The sequence below is a fragment of the Atractosteus spatula genome, chromosome 23 (assembly GCF_055471065.1).
Source record: "Atractosteus spatula isolate fAtrSpa1 chromosome 23, fAtrSpa1.hap1, whole genome shotgun sequence".
NCBI lineage: Eukaryota > Metazoa > Chordata > Actinopteri > Semionotiformes > Lepisosteidae > Atractosteus > Atractosteus spatula.
The window spans coordinates 11,991,307-12,014,319 of NC_142728.1; the positions used below are offsets into that span (position 1 = coordinate 11,991,307).

Below are 23,013 nucleotides of genomic sequence, written 5' to 3' on the forward strand. Positions count from 1 at the left end.
TCTGGAGACTGGGAACAGGAGCCTATTTGCATAATTAATACTAAAACGAGTCCCTGGTCTGTCATTATGATGGAATGGACCTGTGGAGAGAGGCTGGCTCTTGCTGAAAGATATTAATCTACGACAGAGAAGCCATTGTATTAAACATGTAGTAAAGCATGCAGAGAACACTACAAGCAGAGAAAGTGAGATCACATAGAGAAGTGAAAACCAAAGAACTGCTTAATTCCTATTTAAATAGGTAAACAAAGCACAAGATCATGAGAATTTTCAAGTGATTTAATCTTAAAGGATAACTGCAATCCCAATTTCTCAGACCGTTATTAAAACAAAATCATTTAATTGACAATATAAAACATTTTTACAAATTTCAAATTAAGCACAAAATCATGAACTGTAAGTTCCCATGTTGTTACAAACCCCTGGTCTCACTCTGGTCTAGAGCGAGAGTTCCTACAAATTGTGATGTGATATGCCCTTCCTGCTCACTAGTCACTGTAATAACTAATGTAATGCGATGTATGATTGAATTATGTACAGGTTGTGCAGCTGAGATTTCACCGCAAAAGTTAACAAGTAAGTTCCATTTATCTGTAAAACACGAAGTCGAGAGCAATACTTCTATAGGATTAAAAGAGATATATTCACAAGCTTACTTGTTTACAATGTTATCGGGCCTTTTCACAAAGTTTTGTTCCCTCGTTCTGAATATGGTACTGTGCATACCTGGAAATTTAATCTGTTTTGTGGAGGTTTTACAAGTTACTGTGTACATTTTACTTTTATTACGGTTTGAAATGCACTCGTCAGTGCTGATTCTTTCTAAAATCGAAATATAAAAATAACATTGCAGTTCCCCTTTAACAGGGAAAAAAGACAATGCACTGTTCGATGTTGTAGGAAAGTTTATTATATGAGGTGCACTTTTATATAGTATTATATAATACATTAACCATTTAAAAAAACAGATTTTGTAAAAAACAAATTAAAAACATTGTATTATACAGAGATAATGGAATAACCCAATTCACTTGGAACAGTATGTTTTCAAAGTTAAACTAAAAACACTTTGATTTTAATGGACTGGGGAGCTGGACAAATCCAACAACAGGGCTGCCCACTATATGCCAAAGGTGATCTGCACTATTACAAACTGAACAAACAAAGTCTAAAACAAGTACTTCCACAGACCATTATCCGGGTTTCCCTTAGTATTTCTAATCTCTAGGCAGCATATTCAGAATAGCGAGACAAGGAAAGTGGAGAAATCCGCTCTCTCACTGACATGCAATGCTACAGCAGGAAGGTCTTTGTGGTCTTTTAAAATTTGGAAAGGTTAAAACTCTCTAGGGAGATAATGATGTGTGATTTCATTGAGCATTTATGTAGCAAAGAAATCGCCAAAACATCTAACCGAACACTTTCATTAAATGCTCTGACAGCTCACGCTTCCGATTTAATTAACCAGGTCTCATCTTCCATGACTGACAGGTCACATTGCACAGCCCACAATCCTAATTATAGACAGCATAATGCTTCTTCCCTGAAAAACATTACTTTTCATTACATTTTGGCATGATTAAATTAACTTATTTAAGTAACTGAAAATTAAGTTCAAACCATTCACAAAGCACTGTTACTTGTCATCTGAATTCTAGTTGTTATTTCTAATAAAATGGTATCACTGTATTCAAGTTCAAGTGTAGTGTCATTATACTCATATACAGGTATATGGTATAACGAAATGCTATTTAGCTAGCTCTCAGACAGCAAGAAGTACAAAAAAAAACAATACAATTGTATAAGAAAAGAAAGAGACAACAGGCAATGTACAAAACAACAACAGGCAATGTGGAAAACAACAACAGGTAACAGGTAATGTGCAAAACAACATCAGATGTGCAAAATCATACAGTACATAAACAGAATGAAATAAAGGATAGAAAATTATGGGGAGTGAGCTTCTTGACGTGGGGTAGAGGTAGATTTCAATGTGTGTTTGAGTTTTGATAAAGAGAAAAGGCACTGTGAGGGTTCAGATCATAGGTGAGAGGCTGGGAGTTTAATAGTTTGATAGTGCGGGGGTCTGGTAGTCCGGGTCTAAATGCTCCGGTACCATTTTCCAGATGGTAGAGGGTCAAACAGTCTGTAGCTGGGGTGTGTGGGGTCTTTGATGATGCTTTGAGCTTTCCTCAAGCACCGTCTGTCATAAATGTCCTGGATGGATGGGAGAGCAACCCCAGTGATGGACTGGGCAGTTTTCACCACCCGCTGTAGGGCTTTGCGGTCAGTAGTACTACAGTTGCCATACCACACTGTGATGCAACCTGTCAGTGTGCTTTCTGTAGTGCATCTGTAAAAGTGGATCTGGGGACATATCTTAGCCTTCTTCAACCGTGTTAGGAAGTACAGGAGCTGTTGCACTTTCTTGATCAGACAGGTGGTATTGAGAGACCATGTGAGGTCCTCGGTGATATGGACGCCAAGGAATTTAAAGTTACTGACCCTTTCCACTTCAGTCCTGTTGATGTGGATAGGGGCATGTCCGTTTTGCAGTTTTCTGAAATCAACGATTTATTGTTGCAACAACTATTGCAACTTAGAATAATATTCATACACATATACAAAAACTTCATTTTCTTCACATCTTTGCAAAATCTTACTATAAAATAATGATATATAAAGTTTTTGAATAATTCTTAAATTAATATTTAAGGGAGAATACTTTTTTTCATTAAATCTCTTCAAATGGGCCAAGACTAATCCATTTTGTAATGTCTGAAATACAACAGTTTCATAAAAAACACTCACCAGTTTTACATTTAATGTGATTTTATCAGGAGTACTATGAATCCCACATGTTTTATTTTTAGCTTTTAAAAAGCAAGACATTAATTACAGAGAAAGAAGAACACACTGGTAATATGTTTACTCATATTTTGTTTCTTCTGGGTGCTCCATAAGTGCACACAGAAATATAACACAGCTGAACTGTCTCACTTGCTCTTTTCTGAGAATAAACTATTTTAAGATAAGCACTCTGACGCACAAATAAATATTTACATTTGTAGCAAAAAATAAAGATGAGACAGAATGCAGCTAAAAATAATCTAGATTTGTAGATTTAGACTGAACTGGCATAGATTTCTGGGAACAATGCCACTGAAGTTGAACAAATGTTTGTTCACAGACAATGTGAAAGAATAGATCTTAACTGTTTCTCCTGTTGTTCAGTTTGTACGGGTTTCTATTTTGTGTTGTCTAATTTCCAGTTCCTCCTGTAAAAATATATAGTAGCAAATTACATTGTATTTAAACAGTTGTATAATTCATCAATGTTATTGATATGGCTGTTTTCCTCAAGAAATGTAACCACTTGAAACTATGGCTGCTATGCCAAATAGCAGCAGCTCTTTGAGGTAGCCATTAAATCATTCACTTTAATCCATTAAATAATTAGATCATTTGAAATGAAGATCAGAATATCCTTCAGGGCTCAAGGACTGGTATTCTCTTCACTGAAACAATCTGAACAATTCTTTAAACCACTGTTCCTGATCTAAACAGATGTCTAAACAGGTGACTAATATCAGGTGATTTAGAGTAACCTATAGGAATAACTGGATTGGTACTCTCCATTACTCCCCTGCTGTAAGGCATCAGCATCCCAGCTCAGCAGACGTCCTCCAATCAAATACCAGCTTGGAACAAGCACTAGTAGGCACTGGTAAACTAGACCAGCAAAAATATAACTAGTAGAGACATTTAAACTTAAAGGAATAATGTTACGTTTTGCATTTTCCTATTATTCAAAACCTTGTCTTTCTTGGTTCATGAATTGCTTCATATATAGTACCTCAATCACTGTCACAAACAATCATGGTTATCCAGGAATGCCCTCAATTCACCGTTGATGAAAGGCTGCACGTACAACTGCACATCATACAAGAATGTAGATCAATCATGGCCCCTTTATGTGTAGTAAAAAGACTTTTGGCACAGCACAATATTTCTGGATAAAGAATGCTACATCACCATCCCTCCACATGCTGATCAGTCACAGGACTGAATATCTGGAGCCATCTGCTGTCTCCAAGTGGCATTTATGCTTTTTCAGTACAGGTCTCAAGGTTGCAGTTTGGAATCTTCAAGATTAACAATGCCTGGAAGACATCCAAAATCAGATATCTCTCCCTTAGAAAAACAACATAAACTGGCAGTAAATACCAATAAAATAAGCCAGTTCCATGGCCAGGGACAGATGTAACTTCTAGAAGTTAATGTTGCATACTCAAAGCAAGTTTTTCTTCCTCTCAGACAGCACTTGTTAAATTCACATACAACTTTGTGAAATTCCACAATCATGTTGCACACTGTACAAATATAATATTTACCATCCATCTGGTTTTATTATTTATCAATAATAAAAGGTAATTTGATTTATTGATTTTATTTCTTATTTATTTTTTATTGCTTGATTTTATTGACTCTACTGTTCTGCTGATACTTATGTAATAGTTAAAGGTAATGGTTAAAGAAGTATAACTTAAACAGAAAGGAAAAGAAAGTCCAGACATGATAGCAAGTCAGTCATCTCAGTGATTAAAGAGCAATATTGTGAGGCCTAAAAACACTCTTAGCTTGGAGAACAGCAAACCTGAGCTGAAGAATATTTATTCACACTGCATTTTAACCTCCTTTTGCATTAATCCACACAGCTCTTCCACAGAAGACAACAGTATTTTTACAGACTGCTGTCATCAAGGAAAGGTGTTATGAGACAATTGCTGTCAAACACGAATATTTCTAGGCATGTTTGATTGTGTCAGTCCTAATACTTATTTGATAGAATTTAATAACTTTAGTCTTAATATTTCCTTTCTCATAAGTAGCAAGATTAATAATGTTGTCTCATGCAAATAGTGTTGATAAGTACATTCCTACATGAAATATTTGTCACATACATTATTACTATGGAAAAATACAAGAACCTAAAAGGACAAACATACAATTTTATTTTGGTTTTTCTTTTATAAATGTTCTTATGGATCATGAACAACAGACAATGGAAAGCACATTTTCTTCCACTTACATATATAGCTGTGCACATAGAACCACCTTGTGGTAGGAAAGGAGAACTTAGAGTGATCTTTCAAATCAGCCATTTGTATCATAAGGCATAGAGCCAGACAGCAGGACATACAAAAAACTCAAAGACCAAAAAGGACAAAAGATTTGATAGGTGATTAATTCTAATAAATGTTGTGATGAAAAGAATTAAGTTTATAATTTACTGAATTGACACAGATCTCGTGCAGCATGTGACAAGCAAAAAATACACATTTTAAGATGCATAATATCTAAAAAATGAATCTTACATCTACTTTAATACAAAAAAATCATTTTTTGTATGTTTTAGCCTTCCTATATTGCACATTGGAGACTTCACATTTAAAGGGATTTACCATGAAATATTTTCAACAATCAGTAACATGGTGTTAGGGTTCTTTGTTATTTATTTTATGCATGTCATTAATAAATGTAAAATAATCTACACCAAACATGTATATCATCACCATCAAATTGTAATTAATTGTATCTGAAATATTTCAAAGAAAAGGAAGTTCACCAAAGAAACACCAAGTTCTATTATTAGTTCTACTAGAACAACAACAAGCTTCCACTGCTGAAGTTTGCAGGTTGGCAATTGTATTACTGTTTCATTAATGTCATATTAACTTAGTGGTTAATACCAACATATAGTTCCCTCAAAGCTAATACCAGTACTAGTACAGTTACTGTATGTGTCTAAAGCGCAGAGCAAAATACAATCTATATGGGGACCTACAGTACAACTAAGCAGTGTTTTTCCACCCTTTAGTGGCATTGTGTTCTTTTTGCAATTCATTAGCATGAAAAATGAAGAACCTTAATGAAGAAAAATGTGCCATGTTACATCTGTAAAAGTAATTCCCTGTATTTACAAAACTTGTAAACTGTCCAGTGACCCACAGCAGATTATACAAAGCACATGCCACAAGTACCCGTTTATTCACCATCTCTGGATCCCCCATGAGATATACTGTAAGCATTTAACTATTTAACTATTAAATATTTAAATATTTAACTATAAACAATTCCTGCATGACGTAAGTGTACTTAGAAGGGCCTTCTGGTGCATTTCTAGAAAGCATTTGATTAAGTATTTAATTTCAGCTTCAATTGTAAAGTCACAGGAAGACAAACCCAAACAAACACAAAATGATCAGTCCACTGAAGCTATAAAGACTGCATTTCTGCACTCCAGCTTCACTGCATATTCGTTTTGCTTGCAGTACCCTCACACTGCATATTCTTTACTGCATTCTAGGGCACTTGAGCATATATATACACTAAAATATATGAAGCTTTTAAAACAAATAGGCACTTACTGAGACATTAACTGCATCAAAAACACTGAAACAGGGCTACCCTCAACTATTGAACCTCTTCTAATACTTTGCAGCTTGTGAGGCTGACAGCATTTTCTTTTTTTGTGCATACAGTATACATACAGCTTTTTGTATTTTGTTATTTGGAACACTTGTAAATCTACTTGACTGAAGCGGTCGGTCAGACAAATTGATAAATAATATGTACTATCCTATCAATAAATTGAGAGTCACTCCACCTCAAATCACAGCTACAAAAGGTTGTCCCATTGTTTCCACTAGATGGTCAGAGATGTCTGTGAAGATTAGGACTTACCTGTGGTCTTCTCAAAGGCACAAAATCAGAAAATACTAGGTGCTAGAGCAGCCCAACTACTTAGGGCAGGATGGGTCACTCCTAATGGAAACTACCATTCTTATTTTGTTAGGGCATCATATAGTAATAAATATCAAAATTCCACCAAATCAACAGTACCCAATTTTAAACAGAAAGGGTTAAAAGTTTAAATTGGTAAATGTAAAACTTGAAACAAGTGAATAAAAACTAATAATGATGTCTTTCAGTGCCAGTCAGATCATATCCTTAAAATTATTGCTCACAGTTGAAGGCTGTTATTACATAACACTTCTAATAAGTACAGCAACAGGTTCTGTTAGCTACATTGACTTTTAAACATAATAGCTTTGAGCTGTTCATCTGTTTGATTGCCATACCTGTTCATCTGTTGATTGGTGGGGAGTGAAATTAAACCATTCATCTTTATATGGGCTAGAACTTACATGAATTAATTTAATTTTATGGATAAAGTTACAACACATACAAAAGATTACAGATTGTCCTATGTTTTAGAAATTTTATTACATTATCATTATTGTTGTTATTATTACAATATTTTCTATGCCAAATGGCATTTTAATTTTCCACCACAGCTGCAATGTGTTAATACTTGTCATTTTCCATGCATCTGTAACTACTGTAGTTGGTCTTTGTTCATATCTCAGTGACTGACCTTCATGCCAAAATATATTACACGACTATCAAATGGAACAATTTGTATGATCGACTTGGATTCAGAAAAGGAAATAGTGAGGATTAGGGTCATCACAATAAGTTTTATTTTCAGTACAGGTGAAAACACAGCTTCTCTGAATGAGACACTACATCACTCCTCACGGAATGCTTTACTGTACGTAATAAAATCCTAAATAATTTACACAAAGACCCAGCCCTGTTGTTTCATTAAACTGAAGATGATTAAATTAATGTATTACATAGAGCAAGTGGACATATGTTAGTATAAAAAATAGGCAGCTTCTTTCTTTAGATATACTGTATACAGAACTTCCAAAGTACCAAAATTCACATTTCTACACCCTCCTTAAGATATAGAGCACTCACTATATAGATACACAGAAAATCCATGTTTTTATGAACCCCAAGTAGTGCTACCACCCATGTGTTTTACATTTGTCTCCACAGATGGCAGTACTTTACAATGTCTTGATACTCTATGCCAAGTGCCTGTTCTATTGGCTTTGACAGATATGGAAATGCTCTGAAAAACAACAACAAACCTGTCAGTACTTGAAAACAGAATATCTAGTGTCTTGGAGGTTTCTAATCTCCCTTTGAGCTGCAATGTTTCCACTTCCTCTATCTCCTTTAAAAAATGTCTTTGCAAACTGAAGATTACTGTGGCTAACATTTATTCTTAGGTTTTAGAAATTAACTTATTATAAAACCAAAAAAGCTGTGATGGAATCACGGGGAATCACAGATGTTGGTGTGCTTTAGTCAAGACTTTACATATCTGCCCTGGGTTGATAAGCATGCACATATCAATATCAGATGTTTAAAAAGTATTTTTCCAGAAATGTTTCTCTAAATCATCTCATACAGTACATCAAGCACAAACAGAAAGATTAATGAAGGAATCAAATTTGTTATATATATATAGGTTTCAAACTGCTCATTTATTGTGATTTAGTTATTTTTTCACATATTTTCACAAAGTAAACACTTTTCACATCTTTACTTTTAAAGACAGGTGTCATTATTATAAAAGGTTACTCTGTACAGTACTAATTTATTCGGACTTGCACTCTTTCACTGGGTATACCAATTTCATAGAAAAAAGAAATTACAAATTAGACTACAAATTAGCCTGTGAGATATGTTACAGTATCTCACAGATTTAATTGCTACAGAATATATTATATGGTTGTGTTATAATTGTTTTTGCTTTTTTTCTAAAATTTCAACCTTTATTTTCAAACTATATTTTGACATAACATTGGCTATTATAATAAATCTTGATTTCTCAATGTATTTTTATTAACTATAAAAAACTATTTTTTAAACCCCATTAAACTATTGGACAAATGTCTAGAGTAATCTTCTCTTTTTATTCAGTTAAGGAAAATCATCTAAACGTATTCCTTGCTCTTAATTATATATGATTTTCTTTATATTATATTTTATACAATTAGTCTATTTAATACTGTTTATACTCTATTGTTTTGTTTAATACAATAAAGCATGAGGTTATATTTTGAATACTTCTGTTTCCTGAATGGCACAGTCCATAAGCCTTCTGTGAATGTGTGGAAGGTACAGAGGCCTGTGAATGCTGATGCTTGTTGGTTATACTGTACATAAGTATTTATACAAGCTTTATACACGTTTTGGATAATTTTCACCTTTAGACTTTGGAGTAAACAGAATATCACTTGTGCTTTTTTATTGGGCTTTACAAAGTTTTTGGCACTCCAAAGCATCGTGTTGCTACTTAGAAATCTTGATAAACTTGATAAACGTATGCAGTTCAATTTCGTGACACGTATCACTTTAGAAAACACTAAAACAGGAAAAATAACTGCATTCCGCAAACTTACAGGCCTACAATTTTCGCTGACAGTGAAATACTTTTTAAATATTACGTTTTTTTACCTCATTACTTGTATTCTGTAATGATAATAGCAAAATTAAAATATAATATATAAAAGTCATTAAAATATGCACGTCTTAATTGTTTAACTGTAACTTGAATATTCACTTTCTCCGATATTTAAGATGCTGCGGGGTTGCATATTCGAAATCGTGAATCTTGGTCCAATATTAGTAATACGAGTAAACTGTGCCTTTAACTGTGCCTCCTAAGGTTAGTGGGCTGGCTGGGGGTGGTGGGTGCTGTGCACTCAGTGCGCGTACCCGAGCGGTGTGTGGACACTTGAAGTCTCTAAGCAATTAATAAACGGAGAAAATACACAAAACTGCTGAAACAACGGAACGAAGAGAACTGTAAACGAGGTATATTTTGGAGGGGTCTACGGTATATTGCAAAATAAACTCAAACTCTAAAGCCTATGTCGTTGCTGGGGTGAAAACAGCGATTTCATTGCTGTAAATTTGCCGGTGTTGAGTGTAGTGAAGAGGCCCGCGAGTGTGTGTTTAGACATGGGTTTAGGTAGCAAGAGAAGTTTTAATTTCGCGATATTTTTCAAAAATTGAAGAACGATGTTTAAGTATAACTTAAAATTCAGGAAGTCCAATGATTTAGGGCTTTAAAGAAGTGACAGAATTCTGAGTGGCCGGGTAGGACGTAAGCTGATTTCACGGCGGTGTCTCTTAGTGATACTCACCGGGCATCGGAGCAGTCCAAGCCGCTAGAAGGATACGGGGACATCCCGGTGCGGCGTTGCGACTGTGGGGGCAATGTTTTCTGAAGAAAGGATGTAGGAAGGTGACGTCAAAAAGACTCGCTAAACAGTCGGAAGGATAAAATAAACTGTTTTCTCAATTGCATGCGACCACTTTATCAAATCTTTTTAGATTATTTTTAAGCAGGTGTTTTTTATGTTTATGCTAATTAAATAAAATGCGTTCTGTGTCGGGGTTTTGCATTGTTGTCGTTAACGAAAACCGGGGACTCCAGACCGGCTGATGTTGATTTAGGAGGAGAGAAGACTGGCGATGCAGAGTCTTAAGGAGATAAGTTTGTAGATCTGCACTGTCCACATCGAGTCGGTATTCTGGGCTGCATGTTTTGAAGCGAAAAAATCTCACGGTAGCATAAACAAAAACGCGTCTGCTAGTACAGCGCCGCATGTGACAGCTCTCCACACCTGCTGTACAATATTAGACGGTCACGACTGGGCAACAGTTTATCATTCGTACTGTTGAACTGTTTCTAAAAGAGAAAAAATAAAAGTATTACTGTCACAGGGGCAAGTTTGGATGAGTTCATTGGGAAACTATTCTTGATCGTATGATGTAAAATTTATGCCATATTAATTGATTAAACCTACTATACCGCATTAAATTTTTCTGTCTCACTAGAAGTATATATCGGTATAACGTAACTTATTAAAACTGTGAAGTTTGAAACTTTTTCGTACCTCTACAGAGCGCACCACCTGAATGTGTATCGTATCGGCTTAGGTTTTAAATATGAAATGTTTAACTACACATGGGGTTGTAACTTCCCCATATGCTTATAGCTTTTCTCATATTCGAACTCTAAATGTAAAAGTTCATATATTATGTTTTAGTATGCATGTGTGTATAAATGCAAATGCACATGTAATAGGTAATCTTTTGTGTGATTTGTTTTATTTAGATGCACTAATAATTCGTCTGTTAAGAACATAAGAAAGGTGACAGACAAGAGGAGGTCATTTGGCCTAACTTACTCGTTTTCCTGTTTTCCCAAAAAATATTTTCTGTCCTGTAAAGATTTGTCTTTTTTTTAAATATAATGAGTATATGCATAATTTCACATTACTGCAGAACTACAATTATAATAATAACAAGTTTTTATTGTCTTTTTTTTAGAATGTGAATGTATATGGACCTAGCATTCACATGTCTGCACTTCAACCCTGCTCGCTAGAATGTTCCTGAAGAATGTCCCACCTGTCATTGCTCTGCATACAGAATGGAGGTCTTATCGGTCAGCACAGACCTTTAGCCTGCCCGTGTGCTTTAATGACTCTGACAGTGACATATCTTCCACTGGCACCCCAATCCCAGAGAAGGTCCAGATGATCATAGAAAGCCTGAGAAGCACCCAGTCCTCTCTCGATACAAACAATGACTACAGGGACAGTATGCAGATGAATCAAGCCAGAGCAAAGTGTTGTGATGGGAAGACAAAGAATGAAACTCACAAGGTGAAACAGAAAATCACAATGGTGGATGCCAAGGCAGTGAGTGAAAGGTCAGATGCTGCTCAAATGGAGTCCTTGTTTCGGGATTCAGACAGCGATGACTCGGTGGACAGAGGAATAGAGGAAGCCATTCAAGAATATTTAAAAGAGAGAAGTGATCATGGAGGATCATTGACAAATAATAGTGCACAGTGTCACAAAACACCCACCAGAGGTGATGTGGTCACCCTGGAACAGGCTCTTAAAAAAAATGAAAGCTCCCTCCAGTCTCTTAGCACAGCACCAAAAGAACTGGAGTCATTACACTATTCACAGGATGTGAAAGTGAATGCCGGTAAGCGATCAAGGTGTTCCTCTTCTTCCAGTGGAAGTAGTGATGATTCCTTTGACCAAAGCATTCAGGAAGAAATCAGACGCTTTTTAACTGAGAAGAAGGAAAAGACTGCAGTTGTTCCCATTGCCAAAAAACCAAAGTTAAGTAGAAAAGATATGTCCCATCGAAAATCTAAAAGGAAGATGGAAGCAGCCTCAGGCAAGTTACAGGTTTCAAAGCAGATTCGAAAAGATGTTCCTAGATTTGACTCAGAAAAAAAGACTAATGGCAATAAAGTTTTAACTGCGAGCAATCATTTGCAACAAATTGTAAAATCCAGTCAGTCAATGTCCACAGACAAATGCAGAAGAAGGGAGAAATCTCCAGGCAGTAATCTTAAAAAAGCAGCTGTCAGCAAACCATTTGTGTCCAAAAATCCTGCTCTCTTCCAAATTAAGAATGAACATGTTGGCTTCTGCCCAAATCAACCCAGACCCCAGCATCATCGTTCTTCTGTGAAGGAGGAAAATGAAACTGACTCCAGCAGTGATGATGGGATTGAGGAGGCCATTCTGCGCTATCAGCTTGAGAAGCAAAAAGAGAAATGCGAGAACTTGAAATTCTCAAGACCTTCAGAAACCAAACAGCACCACGTCAGTTTGGAGCCCTCTTCTATTGCAGATATTCAGATAGTTAAAATCCAGAAAGGATTAAGTAAGAAGAAGAAGAAACAAGAGAAACAAACGACTTTGCTTGTACCTGATGCATCTAGCAGTTTAAACAAACAACTGGGCAGTCATGAAATCAAAGGAAATGATGTTGCTTCAACATCAGGAAATGATCCAGATCCAAATGTCAGAGGTTCTCTGACAGTGAATACAACTGCAGAACTAATGTGTGCAGAAGCCATTTTAGATATTTCTAAAGCTGTCATGCCACCAAACTTTGACCATGTCATTAAATTCACAGATCCCTGTGTCAACCCCACTTCTCTACCCCAGGAGAATATGCCTTATTCCTCAGAGAATAGTAATAACAGCTCAGTGGACAGTGATGATGGCATTGAACAGGAGATCCGTAAATTCCTGGAAATGAAGGCACAAATGAACAAACAAGAACCTGATACTGGCATCCTTACACAAAAGGAAAGTAGCATGGCACCACAGAAGAAAAAACTTGACTCTTCCCAGACCATGAAGCATAGGCTCTCCCTGACACATAAAAGAAGACGAAAGGAAGAAGAGCTAAATTTGTGTAAAGATGTGCATAGTGACTATAAGTTGAAAGAAGATCTGCCTCAAGTTCCTGTGACGTTGTGTGTTAGAAATGACAGTGCTATGCCACTGGCAATTAGCAGGGCTGGAGAGGTTTTTGAAAAATCTGCTGTGCCTTTAAGTGAAGAAGTTGGTGTGAATAATGAAGATCAAAAATCTTGTGCTGTTAACCAGAAGGATGCCAAAGATTCTGAAAACCATGAAGGAAACTTCTTGCGTTCGTGCCAGACAACAAATGAAGTATCCAAGGCTTCATACTGGATAGAAGGAAAATTACAAGTTGGTGACAAGAGCAGCTCCTTAGATAGTGATGAGGACCTAGATGCAGCTACAAAAGATTTGCTTAAAACAAAGAGAAAGGTGAAAAAGAAGACGAGAGACTTGAAGTTGAAGTCTAAGAAAACGGTTCACTTTGGAGCAGTTCAACTGTGCTCTTTGGACCTTCCAGAAACAGAGAAGAAGAAAAACACCTTGTTACAGGAGTCAGCTGGTGCCAACCACAGGACTAAAAGTGGCATAGCAAAAAGAAGCAGGGTAATGTCTGCACACCATACAGCTGATAAAAATGTAAAAACAAAACTGAAAAGAAATACTTCGAAGCATCTTAACAGTGCAAAGAAACAGAAAGCTTCCAGTCAAGCAGAGCAGAGCGGTGCAGCAAAAGGACACAGGGCTTTTGAAAAAACATCTGACAGGAAAGGACAGGTAGCAGCTGAGATTGTTGAAGACAGCAGTTCAGTGGACAGTGATGACAGCATTGAGCAAGAGATCAGGAAATTTTTGGCTGAAAAGGCCAAAGTTTCTGTAGTGAGATCAAGAGAGGAGGAGGTTAAAAATGAAACCAAGGAGCTCAGTACCAGTACCTGCTTTTCTGTGTCAGTTAGGGAACCAAAGCTGGAGCCTCAGCAGGCTGAGTTTTCAGCTAACAGAGAACCCAAACATGTGAGTCTCTTACATTGCAGTGGACAAAGCCAACAGGCGTGCAGAACAAATGAAGCTGGCCAGAACAGCACTTTAGGTTTCCAGGGATGTGTTATACAGACTGTGGATAAGGGACCACAATCTCCAAAAACTGTGTCTAATAGTTTTTTTTTGAATCACCAGGCAGATAATGTTGCAGAAACCAAGCAAATGCATGAAGGAAAGAAATCATGCAGTGAGCAAAACAGGTTTCATCCCTGCACAACTGAGTGTGAAGCAAATAGAGCTGACTTCCACACCACACCAGTGATCTTAAGTGCAAAAACAATATCTAAACATGCACATAAGAACTCCACTTCACAAGCAGGCCAAGAGGCACTTAAATCAGAGAGTAAAAAACCATTCCAGATCAAAGCATTCACTACTAATATCGTCAAGAGGATTCAACCACTGAATGCATCTGACAATTCTAATTCCTCTTGTTTTGGTCAACAAAGACAGACAAGGCAGCTGAGTGAAACGAAGACTTATGTCGCTACAGAAGATGCTTGTAACACTGTGCGTTTCTTGTCAGGACATGAAAGCAAAGAAAATGCACACACTGCCCTGGAAATAAAATTTGTAAACTCTTCTAACAGCTCTGCAGAGCACTCCAGTGGGGGAAATTTGAGATTCCCAGGTATGGTTAGGCAGCTAGGTGAAGGCTGTACATATGAACATGTGAGGGAGCCCAGCTGTGCCAGTTTGCCATTTTCTTTTTCACAAGACAATGGTCATAACAATAAAGACCGAAGCATAGACACTGGGAGGTCCATAAGTCAGGGCTGCAGTGTTCAGGCTGGAGATAAAGGATTTGATCAGGAAGGAGCTGAACTCAGGAAAAAAAGGGGAGACGAAAATAAAAAGTTTGAGATCAAAGAACAGACCACAGGTGATAAGAAAGATGACGACTTAGAAGAGACTTTCCTTAGTTCAGATGAGGAAAGAAGTGCCAGTAAAAGGTCAGATATAAGTGAGGATCAGCCTCGTTTGTGAGTATAGAAAATTTGTTTTAACTTAACATGCTTTATTATTTTAGGTCTTTATGCAGTGGTTAGCCATTGAGTAAGCCTTCCTCTGAAATGTAAATTCCATTAGTTTCATACCTAGATAGCTAGGAAACTCAGCTTAGTTTGTGAGTCTGTTTTATAGAAGATTAAATTTTAGTTTGCTTTCTTGTTGTACATTTTTTAAACTATTTAAAACACAGAGCAATGTCATTAAGAAACTGAGACTGAAGGAAAAAAGTTGTTTTCATGTTTTCGTATTTGTGTAAAACGTATATTGAAGAAAAGTCTTTCTCACTATGTTATGTATCGTTTTTATTTCTTTTTTTCAGCAGAGGAAGTAATTGATCAGTAGGCTTCCTGAACTTCCATTTTTGTTGTTAGTTACGCATCTCCACCAGATTAAATAATTAGCACCTTGTTAATGTTTATCTTTATTTAAAATATTGGGATTTGTAATATCTGATTTCAGACACCCCTGTTTTTTATTCACTGAACTAAAGACCATGCAGTATTTTCATTAAATTAATCATTTTCAAAGTACTAGACTGGCTTGTGCTACTCTGACCTGGGCTACATCTGACTGAATATGAATGTGGTGCTGTAAATCTAAGTACTCTAGCATAGTCCTGGAGTGGTTAAATGAAGAAGAATGGGGGTAAATTAATACATGGAATGAATACATGGATAATTTGATTTAGCATTTATTCATCGAAAGAGAAAGATTGCTTTTGCACTAAGTAATTAAACTTTTGATCAACAGTGAAATGCAAACAGTTCGCATTTGTGTGTAGTAGTGTCGCAGTTTTATTTTTGTCATACTTTTGGGGATAAACTCTACAGCAGTGCTTAAAACCTTTTCACATTGTTTAATCCCTTTTACAAAAGATCATTGTCATTAATCTACTTCTCCATTCTTATGAAGAACACATAATTCAATAATTTTATCAAGGTGTGGTATATAAATTAAAAGGTGATCACCCTATTCGAACCTAAACTGGGCACCCATTATTTGGTGATTTTAAGATACTGTAAACTAGTTGTTTAGATTTTTTATTGAAATACTTAATTTGTAAATGTATACAGAAACTAATACATCTCAGTCTGGAGATGTGGCTGTTGTCCATTAATCTTTTTAAATATTTCTATGAAACTGTGTTGAGTGATTTATAGATGTCTTTTTTGTGGAAATCATGTTCCTTATTTGATAACACCAATCATATGTTTTTTGAAGTTATGGAGGGACCATGAACCAATGTGCATTTTTCATAAGCATTGTTTAGTTCTTACATTTAAGCCTCCATTTACATGGGGTATCAACAGAGTTCATTTAATTAAAAATGTTTTCCTATGGAACCAGCTGTCAATTCCAATGTACATGATAAACAGAAAATTATTCATGTGAAGAAAACCAAGACAAAACACTGCTTAGTTGTAAGTTCTTTAAGGAGAATAATTAAATGTCTTATTTTAAAAAAGTGATCACTGAAAAGTCAACATAAATGATGCTATGAGCATATCAGGGATTAAAGAGATTTCTTTAGGGAATCGGTCTCATTCTTATTTAAGAGACTTAACACGGAAACTGACTTCCAAAAATCATGATATGTTGCTCAAAAACCTATAACATGTTTGGTTGTTAAAACTGAAAGAAATTAAAAAGACTCACCATTGTAGACAGAGCTGTTTGTTAATAATATAGGCACCTTAAGATAAGTGGGAGCTCATGTTTGATCGTGTCACATCTAGGCATAAAGGCATAAAGTTGTTAATATCTGTTAAAGATTTGGCTTGAATTGTTAATTATTAATACATAAATATGATGCTCAAACTGTTTTCCTGTCATCATGAAACAACCTGCTTTTGGTTTGTAACCTGTAAAAAATTTTGATTTTATTGAACCCTTTCATCAAAGTTTAGTACTAGTTTACAGGGTTGGAAATTATGGATAGAATCCTTTGGTTTTTGGATATGCACAGAGTAACCCTCTTTGTTTAAATAGATCACATTTAAGGTGGAAGATTCCTGTCTACATTTAGTGAACCTGGCTTTTTGATGTTATTAAAGATGGGAGCTCATGCTGTTTTGCTTTTGGCCCCCAAATCACTTGTAATATTCTTGCTTAGTAGATAACCTATACTGCATTGATTAAAATAAAAACATCAATTTCCTTTTTTGTTGCTCCAAGATCTCAGAACCATTCATTAGAAAACCTTAACTTCTTGGTCAAGCCAGTGTCTGTTCTGGAAGCACTGGGCACATAGCAGGGCCAGACCCTAGACAGGATGCCACTTGATTTCAAAACCAGGTCAAGACAAATTTACACTCTGTGCTATTTAAATTGTTTAGAATGATGAGAAGAAGTCGTCTAAAATATTTACTATGTATTGAGCAAAATGTTAAAACTGTGAAAATTAACTTTGGCTTCCATTTGAGAACTTAACAGCTGCACATTGATTGTACATTGTAAAAAGTGTTAGGATTGAAAAATTGATATTTATGTTTATGAATGTCTTTCTAAAACATACAAACATGTAACACTCTTGTCTTCATTGCCCTTGTATATCAGGACTTAAATTACTTTTTAAACTCTCTCTTCCTGTTATATGCCTAAGAAAAGTAGTAAAGCTATCATTGTACGGCATTTTTATTTATTTCAGAATTGTGAACTGCAGAATCTTATTTTAGTCAACACCAGATGCTGGATATTTCATATTTCAGAGTAAACTGTCGTTGCAGGAATTTGGCAGTGTGGCGTCAGAATAATATGGAAGATACCAATTATATGTTTTTCCATACAATTTAATAAGAACCCACTGCTCATATTATAGACCTATGCAGATAAGGGGGTTATTTGTTGCCCTGTACTATTGAAGCAGAAAGTATTTTCTTTTGTCTGCAAAGTTTAAGTTGTATGGTCCTTCTTCGTCTGACTTTGTACCAAGTCACACTTATAGCATCCCTAGTGCACAGCACATGTGTTGTGTCATGAGAAACAAACCATGCAGTTTTTTCTCACTATAATGGCTGGTGCAGTCCACTTTCAGGTAGGAAGCCCTTTGACAGCACATTGCTCTACTATTTCAGAAAAAAAGCAGACTGCTTTAGTTGGCTAGTAATTATTTTGACTGTGTTTTGTCATTAATCTTACTCTTGTCTCCCTGTCAGAAATGAACATTTTAAAAGTATATTTATAAGTAGCAGAAAGTTGCTCTTTTGTTTTCTCTATATTGTCTTTTCCTGCCCTGTGATCAAATAATGAAATTTCCGTTTTAGGGACACAGCTTCTGTAAGCAGTTAGGTAGATCCCTTTTGGCACACTGTTGGTTTTTGGACACCACTTTCCTCAGTTTCCCTTTTAACTTTTTTGGGGCGGGGGCTTGTGCGATGTCTTTGGCAAAGTTTCCTTGAATTTCTAATGTGAAAAGAATGTTATTTATTTTTGTTTATAAAAAGACTTTACTGACTTTGCTGTGCATTGCCAGTTTTCATAAATATTTTGCAAAAAATGATGCTTCTCCCTTTTTCCTGTATGAGAAGGAGAGAATGTTTAACTGTAAATTTAAAGTGCAACTGTGTAATAAAGAGTGTATTTCAAATAAAACACATCTGTGACTTTTTATCTCAAAGGGCAAAAAAGTGTGTTTGTATTTAACATTTCTGAGACCCAACCCCCAGAAATGTATGGTAGCATCCTGTTCTCACACATAATAATAGGAAATTATCTGCTGATTTCAAAACGTTTTATTTCATTGAACCAAAATCCTGATAAACTTTAAAAAGCCATTGACATTATTCCAGTATAAACACTTTAAGTTTTTACATGAACAAGAAATGCGTATATCAAAATGAAGTTCAAGTCAAGATCTGCCTCAGAAAACTTGATTAGTCTTTGTTTATTTGCTCTGTGGAGGATTTAGATGGTTAAACTGTGGGCATTTAAAATATCAGGTTGATTAAGGGTAAATTAAAAATCTTCTTCATGGTACATGGTTCAGAAACTGAAATCTTAATGTCGCTGGGATTTGTGCTCATAAGGAAGTTGAGAGTCAATCCATCAGGCTTAGTGGAAATATTAGATTAAGGTGATTTTTTTTCTTTTAAACTTGATTTTACTGAAGTACACCTGCTGCTTATTTTTACATCCTGTTATTAGTTTCTTCCAACAATAACATCAGGTTAGGATATTAGACTAATGTTAGTGAATTTGACAGAAAAACATGTAAAGAAACATTTTTACTCTTGGGAAATATCAAATTAGTCCTACTAGAACATAAAATCCAATTTGAGGAAGCAAAGATATTTTGAGAATGTAATCTTTTTTTATATATATTGAGTCTTTGACTCCCTGTGGGAAACAGTACAGTTGTAGACTGCAATATACAAAATTCAGTTTAGATTCCTTAACAAAAATTACATTTAAATAATCTATGCTCTCTGTATACAAAGGCAGAAAAAGTATTCACTTACTTAATCATATTATTTTTGCACGTGTTTAATTTTTTAAGCCTTTATAAAATAAAAACATTTTAAATGGGAAAATCATACTCCCCAAGTGTGTGGTGGATATACTGTATATTATTGAAATTGTAATAATATACAGTAGATCTGTTTGTTGCAATCTTCTTTTTGAAGTTATGTTCAGCATCCTTAAAATGCTGTTCCTTCCTCCATCCTTAAAATGTAGTTTTTCTCTACACAGGTTGCTTAGTTATGTTGGGCCATGGTCTCCTCAATATTCCAAACTACTATGTGAAAGCAGAACCTTCTGTAGGACTGCTCCGCTCATTGATATTTCAGCAGCCTTTTAGCCCCATAAGTGACAGACAGAACTGAAATGTTTACTGTTTTCAAAAAATGTTGTCTGTCACTTCTATACCTTTTGCACAGAAAAATCTCCTGCAGCAATCCAAGATAAATAGAAGATATTTAAAGAAATTAAAACTAGAAATGTTTACTGAAAATAATCTAAATCATTTTGAAGGTCCTTTCATTTGCATATTTCAGCTCCCAAAAGCCTGACATCTTTTATGGCTGGTCTGTCTCTGTTTGTCCAGGTTGCTGTCATCTTCCATTGATCCAGGATTGATGATAACTCCGTATATTGTTTTGAATTCAGCTGAAAGACTTCAGAAATATTCTGTTCCTAGGAGGCAGATATTGAGCCAAACCTGTCAGGTACTGTCATTGCTTTAACAATAAGGCCCTAAAGCAACAAGCTGGAGGCATGTGCATGTCATGTATTTCAAGGTTAAATTTATATAAGTATTTCAAGATAAAGTTAATTGTCTGCATAATAATACCAACCAGTGAATTAATATTTTTGAAAATTAATACAGATATCCTCAGTTGTACTGGTATGCTGAATATGAATGTATTTTCTGTTTTCTGTTGAGTTGAACTTTGTGGCTATATTAAAGGCAGCAAAACAATAATTGTAAGCAGTTGCAAAAGTGTTTCATATACCATTCAGTAAAGTTGGTCTTCATATACTGTAGTTAAACCATGTATTTCTCCCTCACTTTCTGTTATTGTAGTAATTCTCATTGAATAGTGAGGTTTTAATTTGTTCAATGTGAAGCGAAAAACAATGGAAAATTATTATATTAGGATTATAGGATAGTATAAAATAAATACTATACACCATTGCTTGTACCTGGTCATAGACTGGCACCAGGAATCAGATATAAAAAATGGTAGGAAATGGAATACTGTTTTTTTAAATGAATAGAACTGAATTTCATTTCCAGATCTGATGAGGAAAGTTTTGTATTCTATTTTGCTAGCTGCCATAAAGCTCAATTTTGTTTGTGTCATATGTATTGAATTTTCTTTTCATAGATTCCTCATACCATAGTTGAGAAAACCAGAAATGTGCAAAATATCATCCAGAACAAGTTCTCAATTGATGTTGGGATGTTCTATAAAAAGAAGAACAGACACTGGAATGTAAAGCACAAAAAGGTTAGATTATGTATAATTATATGTAGTACAATTAATGGGAGATGGTTTTGATACTATATTATGAAATATTAGTGCTGTCCTTTTCTTACTGTCATTCCTAGGAAATATAAATAGGTTTCCTAAAATATTTCTATTCACGTCAGTTTATTATCTTCTCAGACCCTAAATACTGTTAAACTTAAATATTTGGGTAGAGGACAGTTTGTAGACAACTGTCTACTGATGTACTGAGACACAGTATATAAAAATAATATATAATCTCAGAGATTTAAAAAGAAAGATAACAATATGAAATGTGCCTTATTTGTCACATGACATAGTTAATTGTCTCATTTAATCAAAAGTCTATCCATCACACTAATTATAAATTACATTACAAATGAACCTGAAAAGGCTGAGTGATTTATATCGGGAGTGTTCACAGTTTTTAAGTGAGATAATAATCACCTGTTTTATGGGTTTTCTTGTAGAGGAAGAAAAAGAATATCAAAAGGAAATTACACTTTCACCCAATTCTCAAGGTAAAGAATGGCCTGGGAGAGCCAGAATAACTAAGGAGAAATAGTATAGCATCACAGGACCTTGTTTAAAGTAAACATTCTGTAAATTTACAAAAAGGGTGAGCAAAATAACTACTGTTTTTACGTAGGAAATTGCTAGTACAATAACTCAGAGAAAAACAAAAATCTGTCATACTGAATCAGAGCTACTGCGTCATAGTAGTTCTGTGTACCTTAAAATATCAGATGTTCAACTGTAATTGCAAGCAGGTTTGAGAGCTTTAAGCAGGTTTCGTTGTCCATGAAATACTATAGTAAAGCAATGTTGCGGTAAGGTTTTCACTTATTTATAAAATACAGAAGTAAGGCAATGTAACAGTTACAGTAGGTTTCAATAGAATGGGTGTTAAGTGTAAAGAATAAAGTATAAGACCTATTTGTGTCTTCAGTAATACAATCACTGACATCCAGTTCATGTGTAAAACTAATCAAATTAATATCGCCTGAGAACTGAAATTAAGTAAGATTTTTAGTGAGAAATATGCATCTACTGTAGCTAATACCAAGGGCATTTATTGAACCCTTACAAAAGTAGACTACACTGGTTTTTAATGCAGTAATTTTACTTTATACAGATATCAAAACTAATACATACTTTATGACAAATACGTTATAAGTATATAAACTGACACATTTCTGTTTAAAAAATGTTGACTGTTACAGTATATAGAAGAGTTGTTTTTTAAAGAGTTGTTTTAAATGCTGCAGTGTTTCAATTTAATAACCTATAGAGGTCAGTAAAGACTAAAAAATATTTGTGTACTTTAAGTATCACATCACAATAGTTCATTGTGTAATTTCATTGAAAATCAGTCTTTCACAGTAACTAAAATATTATAAATTACATTAAAAGTAATTAATCTGAGGAGGCTGAATGATTCCTATAAGGTCACAGTTTTATATACAACAGTAGTCACCTGTTTTATGGGATATCTTGCAGAAAAAGAAGAAAAACACAAAAAGGAGATTTCAGTTTCACCTGAATCACAAGGTAAAGAACTGCCTCGATAGAACAAGTATAACTAAGGGGAATTAGTATAACATTGCAAGACCCTAATAAGGTAGTTATGGAAAGGGGGGTTAGTACAGTGTCCAAAAACACATGAAGCACCAACAAACATCAGTTATCAAACAATGTAGTAAGGCAAAGCTGCACATGGGTTTCTATCGAATGGAAGATGTTTGTAAATGAGGTGTAGATGTGAAACAGCAATATTATGTTAATTAGTAAGTGCCTGGGATTTGGTAACTTGCTAGTTTTTAAGTTATTCAATAATACTTCAACCATTTTGTTTAAATGTTTAGAATGCACTGTGTTTAAGCAGAAGCCATACA

The 23,013-nt window shown here is 35.1% G+C and overlaps 1 protein-coding gene across 1 annotated transcript; it reads left to right on the plus strand.

Annotated features, from left to right (window-relative positions):
- Positions 1–9,606: 9,606 nt before the first annotated feature.
- ppp1r26 (protein phosphatase 1, regulatory subunit 26) lies at positions 9,607–22,714 on the plus strand. The gene is made up of 7 exons (XM_088940301.1): positions 9,607–9,741; positions 11,266–15,139; positions 20,212–20,332; positions 20,600–20,609; positions 21,012–21,118; positions 21,589–21,639; positions 22,619–22,714. Exons 2-7 carry the CDS (start codon positions 11,325–11,327, stop codon positions 22,712–22,714), a joined length of 4,200 nt encoding a protein of 1,399 aa, XP_088796427.1. The 5' UTR covers positions 9,607–9,741; positions 11,266–11,324.
- The last annotated feature ends 299 nt before the right edge of the window (positions 22,715–23,013 follow it).

What these genes read in the sequence shown, in the direction of transcription:
- ppp1r26 (XM_088940301.1), top strand. Translation starts at nt 11,325, where the DNA reads ATGTTCCTGAAGAATGTCCCACCTGTCATTGCTCTGCATACAGAATGG. An exon ending in AGTGAGGATCAGCCTCGTTT is followed by an intron (nt 15,140 to 20,211) that starts GTGAGTATAGAA and finishes CTGTTTGTCCAG; the next exon opens with GTTGCTGTCATCTTCCATTG. An exon ending in ACTTTCACCCAATTCTCAAG is followed by an intron (nt 21,640 to 22,618) that starts GTAAAGAATGGC and finishes GATATCTTGCAG; the next exon opens with AAAAAGAAGAAAAACACAAA.